Source organism: Anguilla rostrata, chromosome 12 (assembly GCF_018555375.3).
Source record: "Anguilla rostrata isolate EN2019 chromosome 12, ASM1855537v3, whole genome shotgun sequence".
NCBI lineage: Eukaryota > Metazoa > Chordata > Actinopteri > Anguilliformes > Anguillidae > Anguilla > Anguilla rostrata.
In genome coordinates, this window is record NC_057944.1 from 26516668 (window position 1) to 26536322 (window position 19655).

General features: G+C 38.9%; 2 protein-coding genes across 6 annotated transcripts in view; one reads left to right on the top strand and one right to left on the bottom strand.

Annotated features, from left to right (window-relative positions):
- LOC135235957 (zinc finger and BTB domain-containing protein 20-like) overlaps window positions 1-19655 on the bottom strand; it is a 76838-nt gene that overhangs the window by 24962 nt on the left and 32221 nt on the right. The window contains exon 2 of one of the 5 annotated variants that reach the window (XM_064302051.1): window positions 12383-12536. The exons of 1 other annotated variant lie outside the window; for it this stretch is intronic. Coding sequence is in view for 2 of the 4 variants with exons in the window: in XM_064302048.1 (XP_064158118.1) it covers window positions 12383-12563 (181 nt within the window). In the remaining 2 variants the exon portion in view is untranslated. Of the gene's footprint in view, window positions 1-12382; window positions 13599-19655 lie in introns of those variants that run through there. 3 more of the 5 variants (XM_064302049.1, XM_064302048.1, XM_064302053.1) reach the window with 3 other exon arrangements.
- Window positions 1-19655, top strand: part of gap43 (growth associated protein 43) — a 124242-nt gene that overhangs the window by 5921 nt on the left and 98666 nt on the right. The gene's annotated exons all lie outside the window — the stretch shown is intronic.

A 19655-nucleotide genomic window follows, 5' to 3' on the forward strand; every position in this document is an offset into this window, starting at 1 on the left:
AGCATAAAATACTGCTTTTAAATGTACAAGTGAAATGTTACAGGAACAAATATGCACTAAAGACAAAGGGTAGGATTTAAGAATTATTTTTAATGGTAAAATAAGAAAGTATGTCCTCTGTCTTATGCATCTAGAATCCTGAAGCTGAACTAAGATCTCACACACACATACATAGACACACACACACAGCTTGGACAACATAACAGATACCACACATGGAAAAGGACATGTCTGACTATCTGCACCATGTGAGGTTCCAACGCAACATGAATTCTAAAGAGGCTACATAGTTTGTGCCCGAATTGCTAGTACATTGATCAGAAAAACAGAAGTTATTTAATGGGAGAAGGGGGGACAGTGTTGAACTTTATGACAACATGCCAAACACATCAAACTGCATTGGCAAAGAGGAACAGTGGTCAGAAGTCTAAGTTCACTCACTGGGACAGATGGACACTTAAACAGGATAGTCCCTAAATACCCCAAAACTGTGGCCTCAAAAGTGACCACTGGATCAACACCACAATTATCCAGTTTCACCAAAGACTAGAAAGACAAAGACTGTGAGCTTCACAGAGCTGGTGTTTATAGCAGTGCTGCCATTCAGAAATTAGTTTTATCCAATGTATCCATCGTACAAAGATGCATAACCTGGTGTAAGGAGCATGAAACCTGGAGGCCTGAGCAATGGAAAAAAGCAGTTAGTCTGATGAGTCATCGTTTACTGTACTCTTTTTTCCTACATCTGGGAGGGGTTTGTGTTTGGGGAAAGGCAAAGGAAGCCTTCAACCCACAATGTTTGTTGCCAACTGTTAAACATGGTGGTAGATCTGCAATGGTACGAGTAGCCATCTATGAGAGTCTTTGGGTCTGATGATTGCACTGCATGGCTGTATAACAGCCAAGAAATATGAAGCCATTTTACAAGACCAGGGTCACCTTGGGGTGCAAAATCTGTTCCCTCGTGATATTCCAAGATGATAACGCCCTACAACGTTGGGAGCTTCCGAAGTGCTGAGAGTGAAGCGCACATTTCAATCTTGCTGTAAATCAAACTGTATACACTTTTCTGGCTACCAGGCCACTTGGATGAATGAATAGACTTTAAGTGAGTGAAGGGTTCCGGTGGTTCTGTAATGGTGTTCCAGCAGTGAACGGTTCTGGTAGTTCTGTAATGGTTTTAGCAATGAGGGGTTCTATGTGTTGTGGTGTTGTCGTGGTTAGTAGCAATATAAAATGAATCACAGTGTCCTCCCTGAGCTCAGTAATAACAGCTTCCGCACATTGAAATTATAGTAACCCTCTCTGTGTCACTGAAATGGATTCATATTTTTTGTTGAAAATGTGTTATGTTTCTAAACATTCTAGCTCTACAGTTCCAAATATATCATCGCTCTCAAGCTTGTACCTTCCTCTGGTCACAAACAGGACTACAGAAGAGCAAGTATGTGGCGACATACTCTCACTGACAATAACTGTTAGCCTGTGGACACTTGAGCTGTCATGGAGAGGCAATAATGTAGCAGAAACTGGAGGGTCTGTGCCCACCTACCTAATCCCTGGCAGGTTGATTCCAACGGTGTGCCACCAGCACAGATTCCTGGCCTTGACCAGATTAGGACATGGCCTAGACTTAAACTGCAATAGCCTGGTTATAGGGTCTAGTGTGCATTGGTGCCAGTTTTCTCAACATCACTTTTCTGATATTTGTTAAATTATGATTTTATGAATAGCGTATTTTTTTTCATGCTCTTACAACAAAAGAGTGGAAAGAGAACATCAAGGGATGCTCATTTTCCATTATAAAATGTTTGAACATTTTTGGAATTCATTTGTTGATGATGTACTGTGAGTACATATTATCGCAGTGCGTTCTATAGGGTCTTGGGAAATACATCTTGTCTAAAAAGACATTTTGAAAGAACTGAGGGTGATTTTTCTTTGACAGTCAAACAGATTGACTATATTAATGATCTCAGTATTGAATTTCCTATGAACAATGACAAACTGTCTCATCTGCAGTGAGAAACAAACAGACTACCATTTTACCCTTGATTTAGCAATTTATAAATCTTTATGAAATTTGACACGTGTGAAATTGACCTGAATAGACACTTCTCTAAAGGGCCTGGAAAATATATTTGCCTGGCTGAAATTAGAATCTCTCTTATTATTCTGAAAAAGCATGGAGTCTCCATCACTGAAAGCTTGAATGTATTTTCTGTGGGAGTGAAATGATGTGTCGTTGGTCTAATTTGGTTTAATCATGTGGGCAGGCTTAAAAAGTGGGAGATAGGGGATCTGTGTCATAGATGCTGTACGTCTCAGAGCTTGTAATGACCACTCTAATATTGTAGACCTAGCATTCCCCCCGCCTCAGATTACTTTTTAAAATGCACAGTGCCAAACATTTCCACTTTTTACTTATAATGCTGCACAGAAAATATATGAATAATATGCAATAACATGCAATAGCATTGACATCTTAAAATATGGATGATGGTTACTCATTCAGTCAATAACTGATAGTACGCCCACAATGGAGATGCAGGCTTGAACATAGTCCAAGTTTTTATGCATCTGAATGACATTTATTTTCCTTCTCAAAGATCAGAGGGGCCAACGTATGCCTGTAGCATCTGCCTTTGGCCTCTGGGCCACCAGATGAATGGCCTTACAATATATCTTTCAAAAATGACGATGTGTCCCAAGAAACCTGTAAACTATCCTGTGTATGAATTTATTTTATTTCATTTCATTACTATTTGTCTATTTTGGCCCTCTGCATGTACTGTGAAAGTGGTTGGGGGAAAAAAACAATTGCTCACCACTGTTCAGGTCAGTGGGATTAGCGTCTGATGATTCAGATGTTCTTCCAGACAGCCTGTGTTTTTAGGATGTATCAGACTCTCTGTGTCTGTAACTGCTCTTCTGTCCTCTTTCCAAAAATCCTGATAATTTCTTCAGAGCACATGCATGCTGGTCTCTCTGACTGCTCATCCGCAAAGCACACATGCTGGTCTGGCCTGGGCAGGTCGATATATAAATAGTTTTGTCGAGATCGGTGTGGAAAAACTTGGCTGGCCTGCACAGGGTCCTGACCTCAACACCATCCAACACCTTTGGGATCAGTTCAAAAGCCAGCTGCAAGCCAGGCCTAATTGCCCAATCAGTGCCGGACCTCACTAATGCTCTTCTGGCTGAATGGAAGCAAATCCCTGCAGCAATGCTTCGACTTCTCGTATAATGCCTTCCCAGAAGAGTGGAGGTTGTTATAGCAACAGGGTGGACCAACTCCATATTAATGCGCTTAATTTTGGATGAGATTTTGGATGTCAGGTGTCCACATACTTTTGAGTATATCCCACTGCATACAGCAAGCTGAGGCTTAGTTCTTTATATTATGGCCTGTTGTTAGTTGAAAATAATTTTCAATGATTTCTCTGACGTAGACGTAATGATTCTTCTCTTATGTAGCAAACCTACCTGAAATGTTAGAGTTCTGCTCTAATTCCTCTGCTGATCATCTGTGGTTTCTTTGCAGTTTCCTATCTTGCCTATAGCTCTGTTATTATCTAGTCTGTCATAATAACTGCAGTTGCCTTTAAACCTGTTATTAACTAATCTTTTCTAATAGTCTCTGTTACAGACATAAACCTCTATGTTTTAATGTCTGTGGACGAAATAGGCCTATTCTAAGCATGGTAAGCTGTAATCTGATTGGTTACGCTCAATTAATGTATATGAATATTCAGCCAGTTGTCATGCAGAAACAAGATCTAGTAACATACAGTAAAGCAGAAACAAGATATTATTCTTTAGTTTTCTGAGTTTGGAAATGTCACAGAGTGGGCCAGCTATCTAGGAATCTGCCCGCTATCTATCTGGCTAGCTAGCTGTCTGGGCTTTCTACCTGACTGGCTAACTGCCCAGAAGGTTATACCTGACAAAACACACACAATCCAGCGATTTAAATGTTTACTGTAAAAATGACTTCATTATGAAAGATTTTTTATCAAGGCAAACAGAGACCCCATGCAAACAGCTACAGGTAGTGAAGAGAAATCTGTTTCTGGTGGCTTTGTAATGATGTGGGGTGCATTCTCCTGGCATGGTTTGGGTGGTGTTGTACATATAGGAGGCAAGATCAGTATCATTGGTTAGCTAATGGTACAGAGTGCTCATCTTAAACCCATGTGGGGTGCATGGCACCTATGTTATCGATATGTCCGAGCCTTCTCAGTCACCACACCTGAGCCTAATCAAGCATTTATGGGACTTTTAGGAATCCACCTGAGATGCAAGACTGTATTTCCCCTCTTTCTTGTGGAAAACGGGTATTGCATATCTGCTGCTGAACTGCAGATGCTCATAGACTGTGTGTCATACTGCATACAGGCTGTACTGTGTACACCCACTGGCCCAACGTAGGTTGTGTCACCCTTACTCTTAAATATTTTTTCCTTTACTTAGAAAGTATGATCAAAGCAATGAGATATTTGATCATTAGATCAAAAAGGCTTAATCTAGCATTTTTTGGCTTTTATACTTTATTTCAAATGACTGATGATCACATTATGTCATTACCACTCGTGATCAAGAAGCTAACTGTTTACATACGTACATAAATACATTTTTACAGGTGAAAATGGCTCTGAGAAACAACAGAAGTAAGGGCAGAGATATTTTAAGTTTAAGTTTTAAGTGTACTAAACTTCTTTGAGCACAGTGTTTCCATAATTTGTGCCAGTACTGTATGTCAGTATATGAAGCCTTGTGTGGAGGGTTTACAATTCAATGAAAAGGCTTTATCACAGGGGGTCTGGCAAGGGAGGGTTATTTTTGACCGTGTGGACCACGGGGTGCATACATAATATGAAGACAACACAAGGGTTAATCTGGTGGTGAATGCTGTCCGTATATACTATGTCAGCATATCATGCCTTGTGTGGAGGTGAGCTATACCAGTGCGTTAGAGCTCAGAACTTCAGCCCAGTGCTTGTGCTGCTGCACCCTAGAATGCTGGTAAGTTATGGAGGTTGCTTTTGTAAATATCTACATTAACATTTATAGAACAAATACATATATGGAGATCCTATATATCGGCATTCTTGAGTATATAATTTGTTGGCATGCATTGAATAAAGCAGTATTTGGAGGGCATACATATATTCAAGTATTATCCAATGTATTACAGTATATCCTTCAATATATGGAGCTGTATTTTGTAGCATAATGTTTTAGTGTCCCTTGTGTAAAGCATGTATGGTGTGTTCAGATGGCCACTGCTGGTGAGACTAGTGAGAGTGATGATGTGGAGGACTAGGGACCGGAAATAAGTCTTTTACGGGAGGAGATGGAAAATTTGTCTAAAAAATGTAAAATGAGTTTTACATAAAACAACAACTGTGAGTTGTCTTGTATGTCTTGTATGACATGTGGTAGCAGGCAGCATCAGACTGGTTATACAGTTTCATTGTTGCTTTTAGGTAAGTATACTGTAATGTCTGAAATGTATCTTGAAATGACACACGTGTGCGTTAGAGATGTTTGCCAGTGCTCCCTTTTTTAATCGATTTCTCTGAAAGGATCACAGCTGGGGGTGCCGTGACACTCCGGTGGTCCACACTGCTCTCACAAAATACCATTTGGGGAAGTCTGAGTAATGCGGAAAAAAGCACAGCGCTAAACAATGGAAGAAAAAAATCTGGTGTCAAAACAACTGCATAAGCACATCTGTTTCTGTGGAACATTTTTTTCCCTAAACAAAAAATGTCAAAACTAGAACTGGAGTCCTCTCATTTATATCACCCCCTTCCAACCACTTTCTGCTCCCATTTAGTCTTTTTACGGATTAGGCAGATTCACAGGGATGGAAAATGCTAATGTTCACTGAAAATACAATCATGGCTTTGTGTTGCTACTGCCTTAATTGTTGCATTAGTTTATAGGGATTGCCAAAAAATGGTTCTGTTAAAGTTTAGGGATTGTGAAAAAATGGCAAACTGAACGATAGTGGATTTTATCCATGTGTTCTGTTTCATATGTGAGTTCCGAATGCAGTTACCCCTAAACAAAAACAAAACACTGTGCATTATTTCCCTCTGCACTGGCAGAATAGATGGCTACAGTGTTTTTATTCCTTAATGTACTGGCCCTCAGGGTAAGGTTGCAGTGGTGCTTTAATAAATCTGGGAATAGTTTCCTCCTCCTAAAAATAGATAGATTGATAAAATGCATCTATTGTTGCATTTTTCTGTTTAAGTGTATATATATAATATTCGCTTTCCTCTGGTAAGTGAAGAGGCAGGGAATTCATTGCAGGACTTAACTCCATATTAAATAAAAATGTACACAAGGCTGTATCACCCTTTACTGAATCACATGTAAGTTCATGTTCATAACATAACCATTAATCAGATAAAGACAATACATTAACCCCTAATCTGTTAGAAATGCACAGATACATGTCTACCTTCCACTATCATGTTTCAACACTTGGGCTTTTTGACCCTTTACTGCATTTTCACTTAGGTTTTGTTTTTGTGTGTTTGTTTATTTGTGGGTACTTGTGTGTTTGTGTATTTCTATGCTTGTGTATTTGTGTGCTTGTATATTTTTATGCTTGTGTATTGTTTTTTGGTTCCTTTTTACATTGTTTTTGGATGACAGGATGTGAGGATAGTAATATCCTTGTATGATAAACATAATTTTCCTTTTTGTGAATTGCTTTTTGATGAATATTTTGCCTATATATTTCAAAGCCATAGTCATTGTGACTTAAAGGTCAAATAAGTTTGTTTAATACGAAGTTTTTATTTCAAATGGAATTATGCTTAGTATTTTCTTATTAAAGACATGGTGCGTCATAGTTTTTTGAATGGTTACTTGTGGATATGGGTGAAATTGGAGTTCTGGAATCATTAGCTTAGCAATTACTGTGGGCTTAATTATACACTGAGACATGCTATTTGGTACACAGTGCTTTTTCTGCATTTGGCATCACATTGTAGGCACCTCATTTAGGGGTGCCACCCTGAATTTTGGGCCCCATGAAAAGATCTCATACTCACACACTGGGCCCCACCACCCCACCCTGCGCAATTACCGTGCGTTTTTTTTGAGGGCCCTTGTCAGTCATGGCCCTTGGAAATGTCTTGACTCAGTCCCCGCCCCCATACAGCATCCCTGCCTCATTGTTCAACAAAAAACCTGATAAAGGATGTTCAACAAAAAACCTGATAAAGGATACTAAAAGCCTGCAGCAGACACATGCTAAAGTACCAAAGCATGCTCATAGAAGCAGAGTAGCCTTCCCTGATCTTACAGGTCCCCTCCTCATTTATATTTTTGCTCTGTGTACAGTATCCCTCTGTTACATTCTCACTATTTTTCTCTGAAATGTAGTGAGTCTGTGGCCAGGAGTCACATGAGGTGGTGCTTTTTGGCCGTAGCTACACTCAGGGTGGGCAGGTGGCAGAGTTTGCATTGCCTGCACAAAAGTAATATTTATGTGTTAAATGTGGCCTTTTGGATAGTGTCTACCTTTACATGCATAGGTAAACCCTTTATTCTCCTTGTCTTTCCACAAAAACAGTTTCTGAGCACAAGTTGTATTTACAGTGAGACCTGTGTAAATTGGAACGTAGTGTAGTAACACTGTTTCCTGTAACGACTGGTGCAGTGTCTCTATGTGTCAGGCTCAGACTTACTGATCATGAATTAATCACTGCCAAGCCTTGAAATAATAGTCAGCTGCGTCAGCATACCAACCCTTAGTAATTCAGTTCCGAGGAAGCAGTGTTGTTTTTCTTAGGAGAAAAGGAAAAAGGCTGACCTTAAAATTTGTGGGATGGGTGATTTATCATAATCCTACTGAATTCAGACAGTGTCTCAGTGTTTAGATGAAGACAAAACCAAACAATTTTTCATACTACGACAATTAGTGGTGATTGGGTAGGATCTCATGTAGCTCTAAAATTTGACAGCTTGAGTTATATTTCCTGTATGATCTGTATGTTCAGAATTTTGGAGCCTGGCTAACACTTGCATACTTTATGCTTTTCATATAGCCTACCTAAAAAGAATCTGGAGCTTGATTATAATCTGGCAAAATTTTCAATAAAATAAATGCCCTAGCCACTTTCCCCCTCTTATTTAAAAATTTGTGGTTGGGATATACTCTTTTTAGAGTGTGGTGGACTGTTGGCAAATCTTGGAGGCTATGACAAATATTTTATGTTGTCAAATACAAAATTTACAACTATGTGGTTTCCTTTATAAATATCTAGTGTTTGATTTTGTTGTAAAATATATTTTCACACAGTAGAGAGCCAGTTACCTCCCAGTGGATACAGTCTGTTATCCTCCACTTCATAGAAACAGTTCTCCCACTATATAGAGCCCACAGGATGTAGTCTGTTATGGTGCTTTTTGTGAAATGTGAAATCAGGTTGACTGAAACTGCTGGTTGGCTGAACAAAAGAAAAAAAAAAGTTTCGAAAGAATTTTAACCCGAAACTCATTCAGAGTTGTCAATATTGCCTTGAGGTAATGTCATGGTCGTCAGTACCCCAGTGATTTGTATCATTGGGACTTCATGCTTTTTGATTAAACTTAGTTTTAAAAATATAATTCCGTCCTGTAGTAGGACTTCTGACATTTATCGTGAGTTTGACGCAATGTTTGGTGCAGCTGACCATAATCAGTTTTACTTTGAACTTGATACCTGCCATATTTTAATTGTGGTTAAAATGAAAAATCTGACGGCAACATCCATGTCACAGCAAAGATAACAATGCAAAGTATTAATATAAATGGTGTATAGTATACATAGTATACTACGATATACATTGAATGTATATAAATGTAATCATAAATATTAGTTTACATTTCTGTGTATGTTCAGAAATATACAGCCACTGACATACAATCTGAGCACTTACCAGTACCTGCTATATTTAGTTTTATAGTAAAAATAAATGTTTTTGGTATAAACAGTGCTCTTTTCTCTGTCGATTGTATGAATGGGCTGAGTGCTTTTACAGCGTGCTTTTTGGCCTGGATTCCCCTGACATAAAATTTGATTTTGGCCTTACTGCTTTCTCATTTGACCTAGGTGCCCTGTTAAATATTGGCTTCCCCCTGACCAAAATAGTCTTGCCCTAAACATGATTGAATCAAAGGGGTGGGTAGGGACTCCAGAAATAGCAAAAAATAGTGCAGCTCACTGGCTAGCATGGTAATGTGGGTTAAATGCTATTAGCTTGTCATGTGGAACTAAAATAAAACATTAGCTATTGAGTCATTTTAACATGCATTCAATTATCCTTTGTTTAAAAGTAGGTAATGTGAAACAGCAGTTTTTAACCGGAGGGCCAGGACCCACTTGTGGGCTGTGAGAAAAACAAAAATGTAAAAAAAAACATGCCGTATATTGTACACTTTCATGCACTAATGTCCCCATCAGCCAAATGAATTACTGCAGCACTTAAACGTGACATAGGTGCTGCTGTTCTGATGTTCTCAGTCCATATTTGAACAAAAGTCGGGCTTTGCAGGTCACACAGTACATTTGCTCATTAAGTGGGTCCTGAGCTGAGCCATTTTGGGAAGCCCTTATCTGATGTTGTCTACATCAGTGCAGTGGCATTATGTGGCTAATGGCAGTAACAACAGATCACTTCCTTCAGGACGGACTTTTAATACCATCAGCGAAAAACATAAAATAAGCAGGAATATTACGGAGAAATACAACAGCACAGGTGATGGAAGGGCTTTCCAGAACGGTTGTTGGTGTCAGGACTGCCTGCTGGGTGAGCTAGAAGTAGTAATGCTCCAATTTTTTCTCCCTGAAGAGGAGGTGGACTATTAGTTCAAAGTTCATGGATGCATTTTTCTGCCTTAATTTACCAACGGTGGTGAAAGGGGAAAGGCCACTAAATTCATCTGTTCCCCTTGGCTATCTCTTATACTTTTCCATTGTCCAGAGTAGTATCCCGTGATTAGTGAAAGCAAGCACCACACACAGGTACGCAGGAGTGACTGTGTTTGTAGATTCGGAATCACGCTCCAATTCAAGCTTGAAAACTAAAGAGGAGCCATTTGTGTTGCTGCTGTCCGTCATAATGACATGTCATGTTTGTGCACACTCAGCCATGTTGGCGTGTCTTACAGAAATAAATCTAATCCTGTTTCCGAGGCTAACGTTTTATGGTCCGGGGCTGTCTTCCCACAATGGGGAATCCGTTTTGTGTGCACATTCCCATAAACACACCTGCACATTTATTTCAGGTATAGTGAATTTCTAATGGGTGTGGCTGTGCCTCAAACCTGCAACCTGCTTCCATCCTTTAACATGCTCAGCTCCTTTCTACTACGCCATACTGCCATCTAATGGTTAAATCTAAAATTATGAAGGTGCTTTTTCATAAAGGGGGTACATTGATGTACATTGATGGACATTAATATGCATGTAAATGGATTTTGAGCAACAAAAAAAAAGAGCAAATGTCTAGGGGCTTAGCTTGCCAAGGGATGAAAGGACGGATTGTCAGTAATTCATTACATGTGAGGATTGGTTGTAGCAATGCTGCTATAGTTTTCATCACCATTCACATAGTATTCTACTTTCACCAATCTGCTGAATCACAGGCACTGCGAATGATACAATCAGTTTAGAGTGCACAGAGTGAAAGTGAAGTGGGTTTTTTTTGGTGGGGGGTGCACAGAACATTGCTCATTACATGCTGCTGATAAAAATGTATGATATTCAATAACACATATTAATCATGTCACATCCAAAACCCTTGTGATGACGCCTTCAAATATCAAATGCACACACATGCATAGCATCAATGCTAATATTTCAGTAAAGTAACAGTAATTGATTTGCATAACCATGTAGTGTATTTCTCTAAAGCCAAGCAATTTGGTGCAGGGTAGATCTGCAGAGTAAAATGTTTAATGATTTCAATGCTGTGAATGCCTCCATCCGAAATATATTAAGAAAAATATACGCTAACCTCCCAGGCTTTATACACTGTCACATTTTACCTTCAGATGTTTCAGTCGGTAACAGACAAACAGTAACTATAAGTATATGATTCACAAGTGATTCCTTGGAAAGCCGACCCTGGCATACTGCAACAAAAGCGAAACAATTTCTGAAAATAGTTCTGTTGTCGCATCTCTATAATTCAACACTGAATACTAAAGCAAGAGAAAAGTGAACTCACTGCCTGGTGAGGCACAACATTTGGTGAAAAACAAGGGCTAAATGCTTGTCCACAGTTCAGGTAATTCTTATTGCTTTGGTTCTAGCCATAACCATACAAATTACACCATGTTTCAAATGCATTTGAATCCTCAGCAGCGTGATTTGCCTTCTTTGTATACGGCTTTGGCAGTTTGACGTGAAGCAGAACATGCATGGGCACAAGATTTTACAGAAAAACTCTGACAAAGATGACATCCTTCAGCATCACATCTAAACTGTGAGCAGATGAGATGCTGTCCTCCACATGTTTTCCCTTCTTCATCAACACCAGGCCCTGAGCATTACCACCCCTCTGTGGAATGCCTAATATGAAACTTTTTATTTATTGAATCTAACTGTCTTAATATAGCAAAATTGAAAACTTTACTAACTATTATACCTGTTTATGAAAGAGTACATTTCCCCAAAGACAAAATATTCTTGAGTTTATCAATATTTAATCAAGGAAAATACACGTCACTCATTCTGTTAAATATGAATATAAATGCCAGACATCTTACTGTTAAAACCAATATACCTACCTATGCAAATGGCATGGTAAGTGCATGTGAAAAAAATATAAGATAAGTCCCATCTCTGCAGAATTCAGTTAGCTTTTTTAATACCAGGAAGTTCTTACTTCCCTGAAAATGATCCCACCAAGGTTTCCTCTGTCCTAGAGACTTGTTACTTACACAATCATTTACAAACTGTTTTAGTTTCTCTTTGCTTGCGTTACTGTAAAATGCTATTTCTTGTCCAGCTGTCGAGCTCATTAAAAAACTTTATGAAGTCATTTAAAGAAACAACAAGCATCACAAAGCTTTCCCTTGTATTTATCCTACTTTATAGTGTATGATGTATGTGATAGTAGCTGTTAGGAGTTCATAAATCTGGTTAGAAGTACGCACTGTCCAGCACTGGATAACTGGGCTTTGTTACTGCACGGAAAATATTACAAGGGTTGAATGCACATTTACAACAGAAGGCTTTTACATAAATGTGGGAAATCTGTTGTTGCCTGATGTTATTTTATAAAAAATGAATAGATACATTTGAGTCTTTCAGATTAAACATGCTGTAGTTTTTTTTTTTGCGAAGCTTTGAAAACGCTGGTGTACTTACGGTCAGATGACGTGGTTCTTGGTATGTGTTTGTTTGGCTGGTAAAGAGGAGCTGGACAAGCTACAGGTTGCTGGCAGTAACGGCCCAGCTCAGTGCAGAGTAGTTGGCCCTTGTGAATAATCTCATTCTTCTCTGATTTCAGCTGCTGTGGTTTCTTCTGGAAGACATAAGTGGGACTCATTCTCTGACTCAGTTTAGCTGTCCCAATAGTCTGTGCTGACAACACCGTCTATCAGAAACCCCCCAAAAAAAAGCAATAGGCTACTTCCGTGATTAAACAGACCATCTGATTACAATCAGTGGCATTTGTAATACTGGCAAACAACAACATAAATGGCTTCTTGTTTTCTTTGTTCTTTAAAAGAGACAGAAACCTTTAAAAGCCGAATGAGAGCGGAGCGCGATCTGAGCTAGCATTACTTTGTGTGGTTCATTTGAGGACACGCTGTCTGTCAGGGTCCTGTTTAATTATTTACAGCATCACCAGGCTGCTGTTGCTTCCAACATGCAAAGAGATAAATGAAAAGGGTAAAAATGTCTGCCTATCCAGGAATAGGTTGATATGATTCGATGGAAATGTTTTTAAAGTTCAGCACCCCTAAGCAAAGCCTGCGTAGACCTGCTTGGCTAATTTTTTTTTTTTTTAATCCATTCTTCTCTTTTTCCCTCAGCTTTGGAGTGGGCTGTTTACAATCAGTTGCTTATGTAGGGCTGAGACACTTAAAAATGGGCTGTTGTGAAAGCTGAATTATGGTACCCAGACCAGCATGCACCCAGTCAGGAGAGATTTGGTAAGCTGCGAATCTAATTTATTTTCACATAATGTCAAAGAAGGTCCACTTCATATGTCAGATTGGTTGCACAAAATATTCTCTTAAAGGACAAGTTTATTTTTCATACTGCCAGGTACTATAGCAGGCCTACCTGATTGCAGCATTCCTTAATATTTAGTTGCTAATTCTTATAATATTCATGGTTGCCAGGAGAATAGAACAATTTTTAAAAATCGACAAATCAAAATTGTTATTTTAATGATGACTTTGTGGCCGTTTGTAGGAGGAAGAAATAAGTCAGCCTTAATCAAATTAGGAGTTTCCTAGAACATAATATTCTCAACAATGGCTTCAAAGTGTTCCAAAAAATGATCAAATGTCAGTGTTAAGATATCTGTAACATGGACAAATTTCAGCTAATTTTGATCGTTTTGATTTGTATCGTGATGAAATACAAAATCCAATGCAGGCTTGGTGAAACCGTACATTTAAGATATATTTATATATACACATCTACAAAAAGTGAATGAATAAAACCTAAGCAACAATTTTGTCAAATAAAAAACAAGATATACTCAGATGGATATGAAATCTATGGAATAAACAACCATCAATGAACATTTCAGAACAGTGGCACCTTGTGGCAGACCAGTTTAGCACCACTGGTGATATGGAAATAATTACTGATGAACCTCTATATTCCAATTAGCATGCATGACTTCCTGGTGACTAGCCAGGCTAGTAGCTAGCCCTGTGAGTACTGCTGGTAGCCAGCCTTGCTTGTAGTTTGTTCACTAGTGTATGTGCTACATGCACAGTGTTTATGAAGCAGAAGTAGGCTTTGACTACAGAGAATGTACGTTATCTGCTGAGTCTACAAAAGTGCTGTAAACATACTCAAAAATAGTTTAGTCTGTATGTTTGGACACCCAGTTGTTGATGTCAGTAAGCGAGGAGATGAAAACACAGGTAGAATACACTGCTGTCAAGCTGTAGGACTTACTCCATAATCCGAGGTGCCACAGCAGTCATACTAAACCATGGCTGCTACAGGAAACCTGAACCAAGTGGCTGCTCTCCAACTTTACTGGCTCACTAACACAAAAAAACAAATTCTGGGTTGTAAACCCTTTTTCTTTAATGTTTTTTCTGTCAACATTTATCAGCAAAGTTATAAACATTCTAGGCATCTTTCCATCACACCATTTTGGATTGCATTAACACTCTACTAGCAAGCTTTAACAAACAGTCGCTTGCCCCCCCCCCCCCCTTTAAAAACTGCATAAAATAATTTTTGTTCTATGAAATGAAATGAGTTTCACTTTCTAGATGGAGTCCTGGCTTTCAGTAGTAGAGCTCTCCTGTTCAACAACTTCCCATTCAGATTCTCACCAGTGAGTTGTCATGATACCTATGGCTGCTTTGCTGTTTGAGCAAGGCTAAAAGGCTAAAATCTCCTGTCCTTGGGTCAGTGGTTAATCTGTCCCCAAGTCTAGGGTGGGGCATCCTGATGCCAACTCAGTATTTCACCCAGAACTCTCTAAACATGAGGGTCCAGAAATCCCACCCAGGGATTACTCAATAAACAAGTTTTGCCTTTTTGGCAAGAAACAGTCTAATGTTCAGTACTGCAAGGCTGTGGTGGACAGCTTGTCCTGATTGTACTTTTCCTACTCACAGTGTGGACTGACGGACATTACCTCTGTGGAGTTAGATTAATCACAGGGCAGATTCCGTTAATAGGAGGACTTGCCATCCTTCATGGCTGTTTCCTGTAAATGCACAGAAGCTCTCTGACTCCATATTAGTGGCAGAAGGTTCGTTGGGTATGCTGAGGACACAGTGTACCAAGACATACACCATCAAATACAATCTCCATCCCTGTCAGGTAAGAAGCACACTAATGCACATTAGAGCTCGGGGAGGTACATGGCATTTCACTGCCTCATCCTGGTACAGACTGACAGTCCCTCTATGGTGCTACATTAACCGTCAAGGCTGGTTCCCTCCGTCTTTTAATGTGGTCTGAGAGGTCTTAGTAGGTTTTTATGTTGGCCATGCTTGAGACCTCACTGGAGAGGCAATGCCTGTATCTGGTAGACAAGAGCTGGGTTGTATTTCAGGATTGAGGAGTAAACTGGCCGTTAATATTTTCAAATAATGTTTTCAAATAACTATTGTCCAATCAGATTTCATACAATGGAAAGATTTTCCCAAATTTAACCCGTTAACTCTCTAATCCCACTTCATAAAATACCGTCCCAGGCCTTGGTCTGAGAAAGCCAAAAGCCTTCCTATGTACTTATCAGGAAGTGGTCTGCTTTTGCCCATAGCTTCTCCTGATAGGCCAGATCGGGTTCGCTGACTGTAGATGTGTCCTTACATGATTGGTTTGATGATGATGATAGGCTTTTCTTTCACTATGATAGGCTTCTCTATCACTGCCCATGATGCCATGGGTTCTTTCTAGCATCTGTCACAATGGCCTTTTGGCCCTCAGATGGGGGACTGTAAGCCTCCTGAAGGGCAGGGATAGTAATGGCATATATTCTACATTTTAAGTGGCTCAGAATAAACCTTTCATTTGATGCCATGAGAAAAAAATTCAGGGACACTGTAAACAGCCATCCATTCAGTCTCATCAACTGGGGTGGTAGTTATGTAATTACATCCCTGTGCAAACCCACATTAGCACTATTGTGAACCTTGCCAAATGTACGCATCAACATTATGTCATTACTTATTTCCGCAGCATCATTACCATGTAAATATTCTTTTCATTTGCGCTGTCAGTGAATTCTATATCCATATGAGCAAAAAATTGGTATCATTTTACAAGCTCCTTATTTTCTTTTATGTTTATATTTGACTGTAGAGCTGTTTAGATTATGTGCTACACAAACTATCTATTAGACCTAAAGGAACACATGCCCTTCTCTTTACTATATTATTTACAGTAAAGGAAAAATCAATTACTAGCAAAATTGTAAAAATTGTAATGCTTGTGTCAATCCATATCTGTTACTTCCCCAAACCATCTTGTTCTGTCTTCCAAAATAACCATAGTTTATATTATTTGTACACAGTATGGCTTTCTCCAAACAGCTGAGCTCGCAATTTATAGGCAGGACATGGAAAACTGATTTTACACAGAATGTGCTCCTAAAAAAAGGTCAGAACAAGTTTGGAACTTGCCTGCATAGACACCACAGTCAATTAATTATTGAGTCCTTCTCCGTTCAAACACACTAATGACTTCATTTAAGTAAACGTTGGCCACACTCACACTCACAGTTTTATCATTATCACATAATATGCTGTGAATAAAGTACTTGCTATAATGATGCCAAAAATGAATGTAAAGATTCACTGTTGCAGAACTGTCATACTGGTGCAAACTGTAAGAGATAGATGTTAAAAGGCATAAAAAAGTAAGGAAGGCATACAAAATCCTATAACGGTGAAGTAAATTGTGTTTAGTTCTGTTTAAAGTAAAATCTGAAACCAATTTCATTAATGCAAAAGATTTAAACAAATGATTAACAGAGTGTGCCTTGGTTATGATAACCATAAACACGAACTTAGTAATAACCAACCATAAAAAGAAACAAAGGGCAACTTGTGTTAAAATGATAATGGTATATTACATTGATAAATAAGCTGATAAACTACTGTATGCATTCAGTTCTATAACATGTGCAGTGAAAGTGCAGTGTCCTCCACAGAAGGTCTATAGGAACTGGGAAAACACTAGTTCACTGTAAATCAAAGACATAAGTCTTTATGAATTGGCCTGTGTTCTTATCAGATCATTCTATTTCATGTGACTCTAGTCTCTAAATGATCAGTATATATATGTGTAGCTTCTGTCTGTGACAAAATATTTAAGGCTGCCATAAAACAGGTACCTGACACGATGTCTGACTCTCACTGGAGTCTGAAGGCTCCATATGGACCAAAACCAACAGGGCTAAAAGCACAAAACCAATGGCGCGGCATGCTTGATGCCAATAATGTAGCAGCTGAAATGTCCTTTCTGAAAACGCTCTGCCCAGGAGCTCAAGGTCCAATTATGGCAGCTAGAAGATGAAGGAAGTAACATTAGAAAGGTAACAAGTCTGGGTGACCTTTCTAAAAGGCTGTACTCGTCACTGTTACTTTCTTTGCAGGTGGTCAATGTAGATACCTCACTAGCCCCCAAGAATGACTTATGTTATTATTCGATTGCATTAAGAAATGTTAACTAAACAGTTGGCTCATGGGTCCGAACAAAACACCTTTCTGCTTCGGTTACTGTAACACCATAGACCTTCATGCAACCCCTAAAATGGAATCGTAAGCTACTGTGCACTGAAAGACTATAAGTAATTTCAGTAAAACATTTAGCATTAGTGATTTGGTTTGCTTGTCCACAGGCAGATGGCTGCTTTTGTAAGCACTGGCACTATGTTCCATTTTCCACCGACACTAAAGTGGGTTCGGGAGGAGAGCAGAGGCCCAGCAGGCTAGTCAGTGCCCTATTCTCAGCTGGGTAGAAAGCTTTAGAGACATTCCGAGAGCATAGCATGAAAAGAAAGAGTATCATAGGAGTGCATCTGTAAAAGCTGATAACTTTCGAAAACAGACGTCCATTTCATACTGATGCTACATTCAGGGGGGGAAAAAAATCAGTTTACAGAAAACCAAAAAGCTGAAAAGCATTGTTACAATAGTTTTTTGTGGTTGCCAAATAATGGCCCTGAGAGGTGATTGAGTCAGGACCATGGACATAGATAAGCCAAGACACAATGATGGAAATTGTAGGGCTTTACTCTGGTTTAGAGCTGCAGGGTTCTATTCACAGCTATATGGACACGGATGAATTTACTCATGTCCTGTTCGTTCATCCATTCTGTGTGTGGTGTTAGAACTGTGATGAAAAATGTCCTGTTTTTTGTGCATATGTCTGGTCTGACTTTGTGTCATATTGCATCAACTGCTAATACCAGTGCACATATCTGGTCTAGAATGTCTCTGCAGAGATCATTCAACATGTTCAAATAGCACTTCTCAAATAAAAGACAATTCAGTACGATACAGGAAGCAAAGGAAATGAAGTTATTTCATTTATGAATTGTATTTAAAGGTAGCTTGCAGCGTCAACACCCCTTGATATAAATTTCTTCTTCAGTACACAATTGTCCTGATGTAGCTAGGGACAGTATGTGCAGAGCAGAAGGTACCAGACAGGTGTCAGGTCTACCTGACGAAGACCGAAATGCTCGAAACGTTGTCACTGCTCACGGATTTTAGTTAAATAAAAATCACTTGGGAGCATAATAGCAGTGTGCTGGTAGTATTTTCTTATTTTACCAGACAGGTGTCACCCATCCTTTAATTAAGCACAATATACACTGAGCCCATGTGTTGAAATGCTGGACAGGGATGCCTGGATGCTGGTCATTTCAACTGGTGATTTCAGCTTGCATAGCTGCAAGAGGAGACCTCAGTGAGATTGAAAGAGAGGCAAGTTTATTGGGGCACATTTGGCAGAAGCTTCAGTGATAAAGACAGTTTGATTTTCTGATGTTTCATGAGAACCTGTTTCCGAGGTGATGCCAGCATGGAACGTTGAGGGGCCGATGTCATCATTAAAGAGCATCAGTTGGCTTAAGTGGATTGTGAAGTCATTGCTCATTTATTCAAAGTTCAAGTAGCTGCAGATTAGATGACTGCAAGTTTGAACCTGGGGTAAGAGCCGCCCACGTCTGCAGAAGTACCCTATCAAGTGACATTTTTTCTTTTTGTTCACTTTGGTTCATAAGTTAGCTAAGGAAGATATACCAGTGCAATCATGATGTTGATGTGTCCAAAATAAAACTGAACTCATTTAGATTAGGTACTTACTAGGTTAGGTCCAGATCAAGAGAATTGTAACTGGAATGGAATTGAAATACTTTGGACTTTTTTGGAACTAGAACTGTATTTTTGGAAATGAACACTGATAAACGGGGAACTAGCCTTTGTGTTAGGTGTAATAATGAGATTGAACAGTAGCATTATGTAAGGTTTCCTGCTGAAAATGCAGAAAAAACAAAAATGACTTATTTCAATACTGTCCTTTCCATAACAGTGCAATTGTCATTATTATAATCAAAATTATATAAACTTTTCTTTTTTTTTTAAAGATATCATTTGTAAAACAATACTTAAATTAGATTGAAATGGTTGATAAAACCAAAGTATTCACATTTATATTAAGTTGTTGGCCCTATAATTAAAATAATTGCATAGATTCAGTATGAAAGCCTCAGTATGAAGTGGAATGAGTGGAGGGATTTAAGGAAACTGAAATCAGGGAATTGACTTTCTCTAGAGAGGAAATTGAATATGGTGAATTTCAGTAGGGAGATTACTGAATTTGAATTGTGCGTGGTGATGTTGCCCATAAGAATATGACTCCAGTTATAAATGTACTTAATTATTCAAGATAAAACTACCAATAATTTCAGGTTTATTTT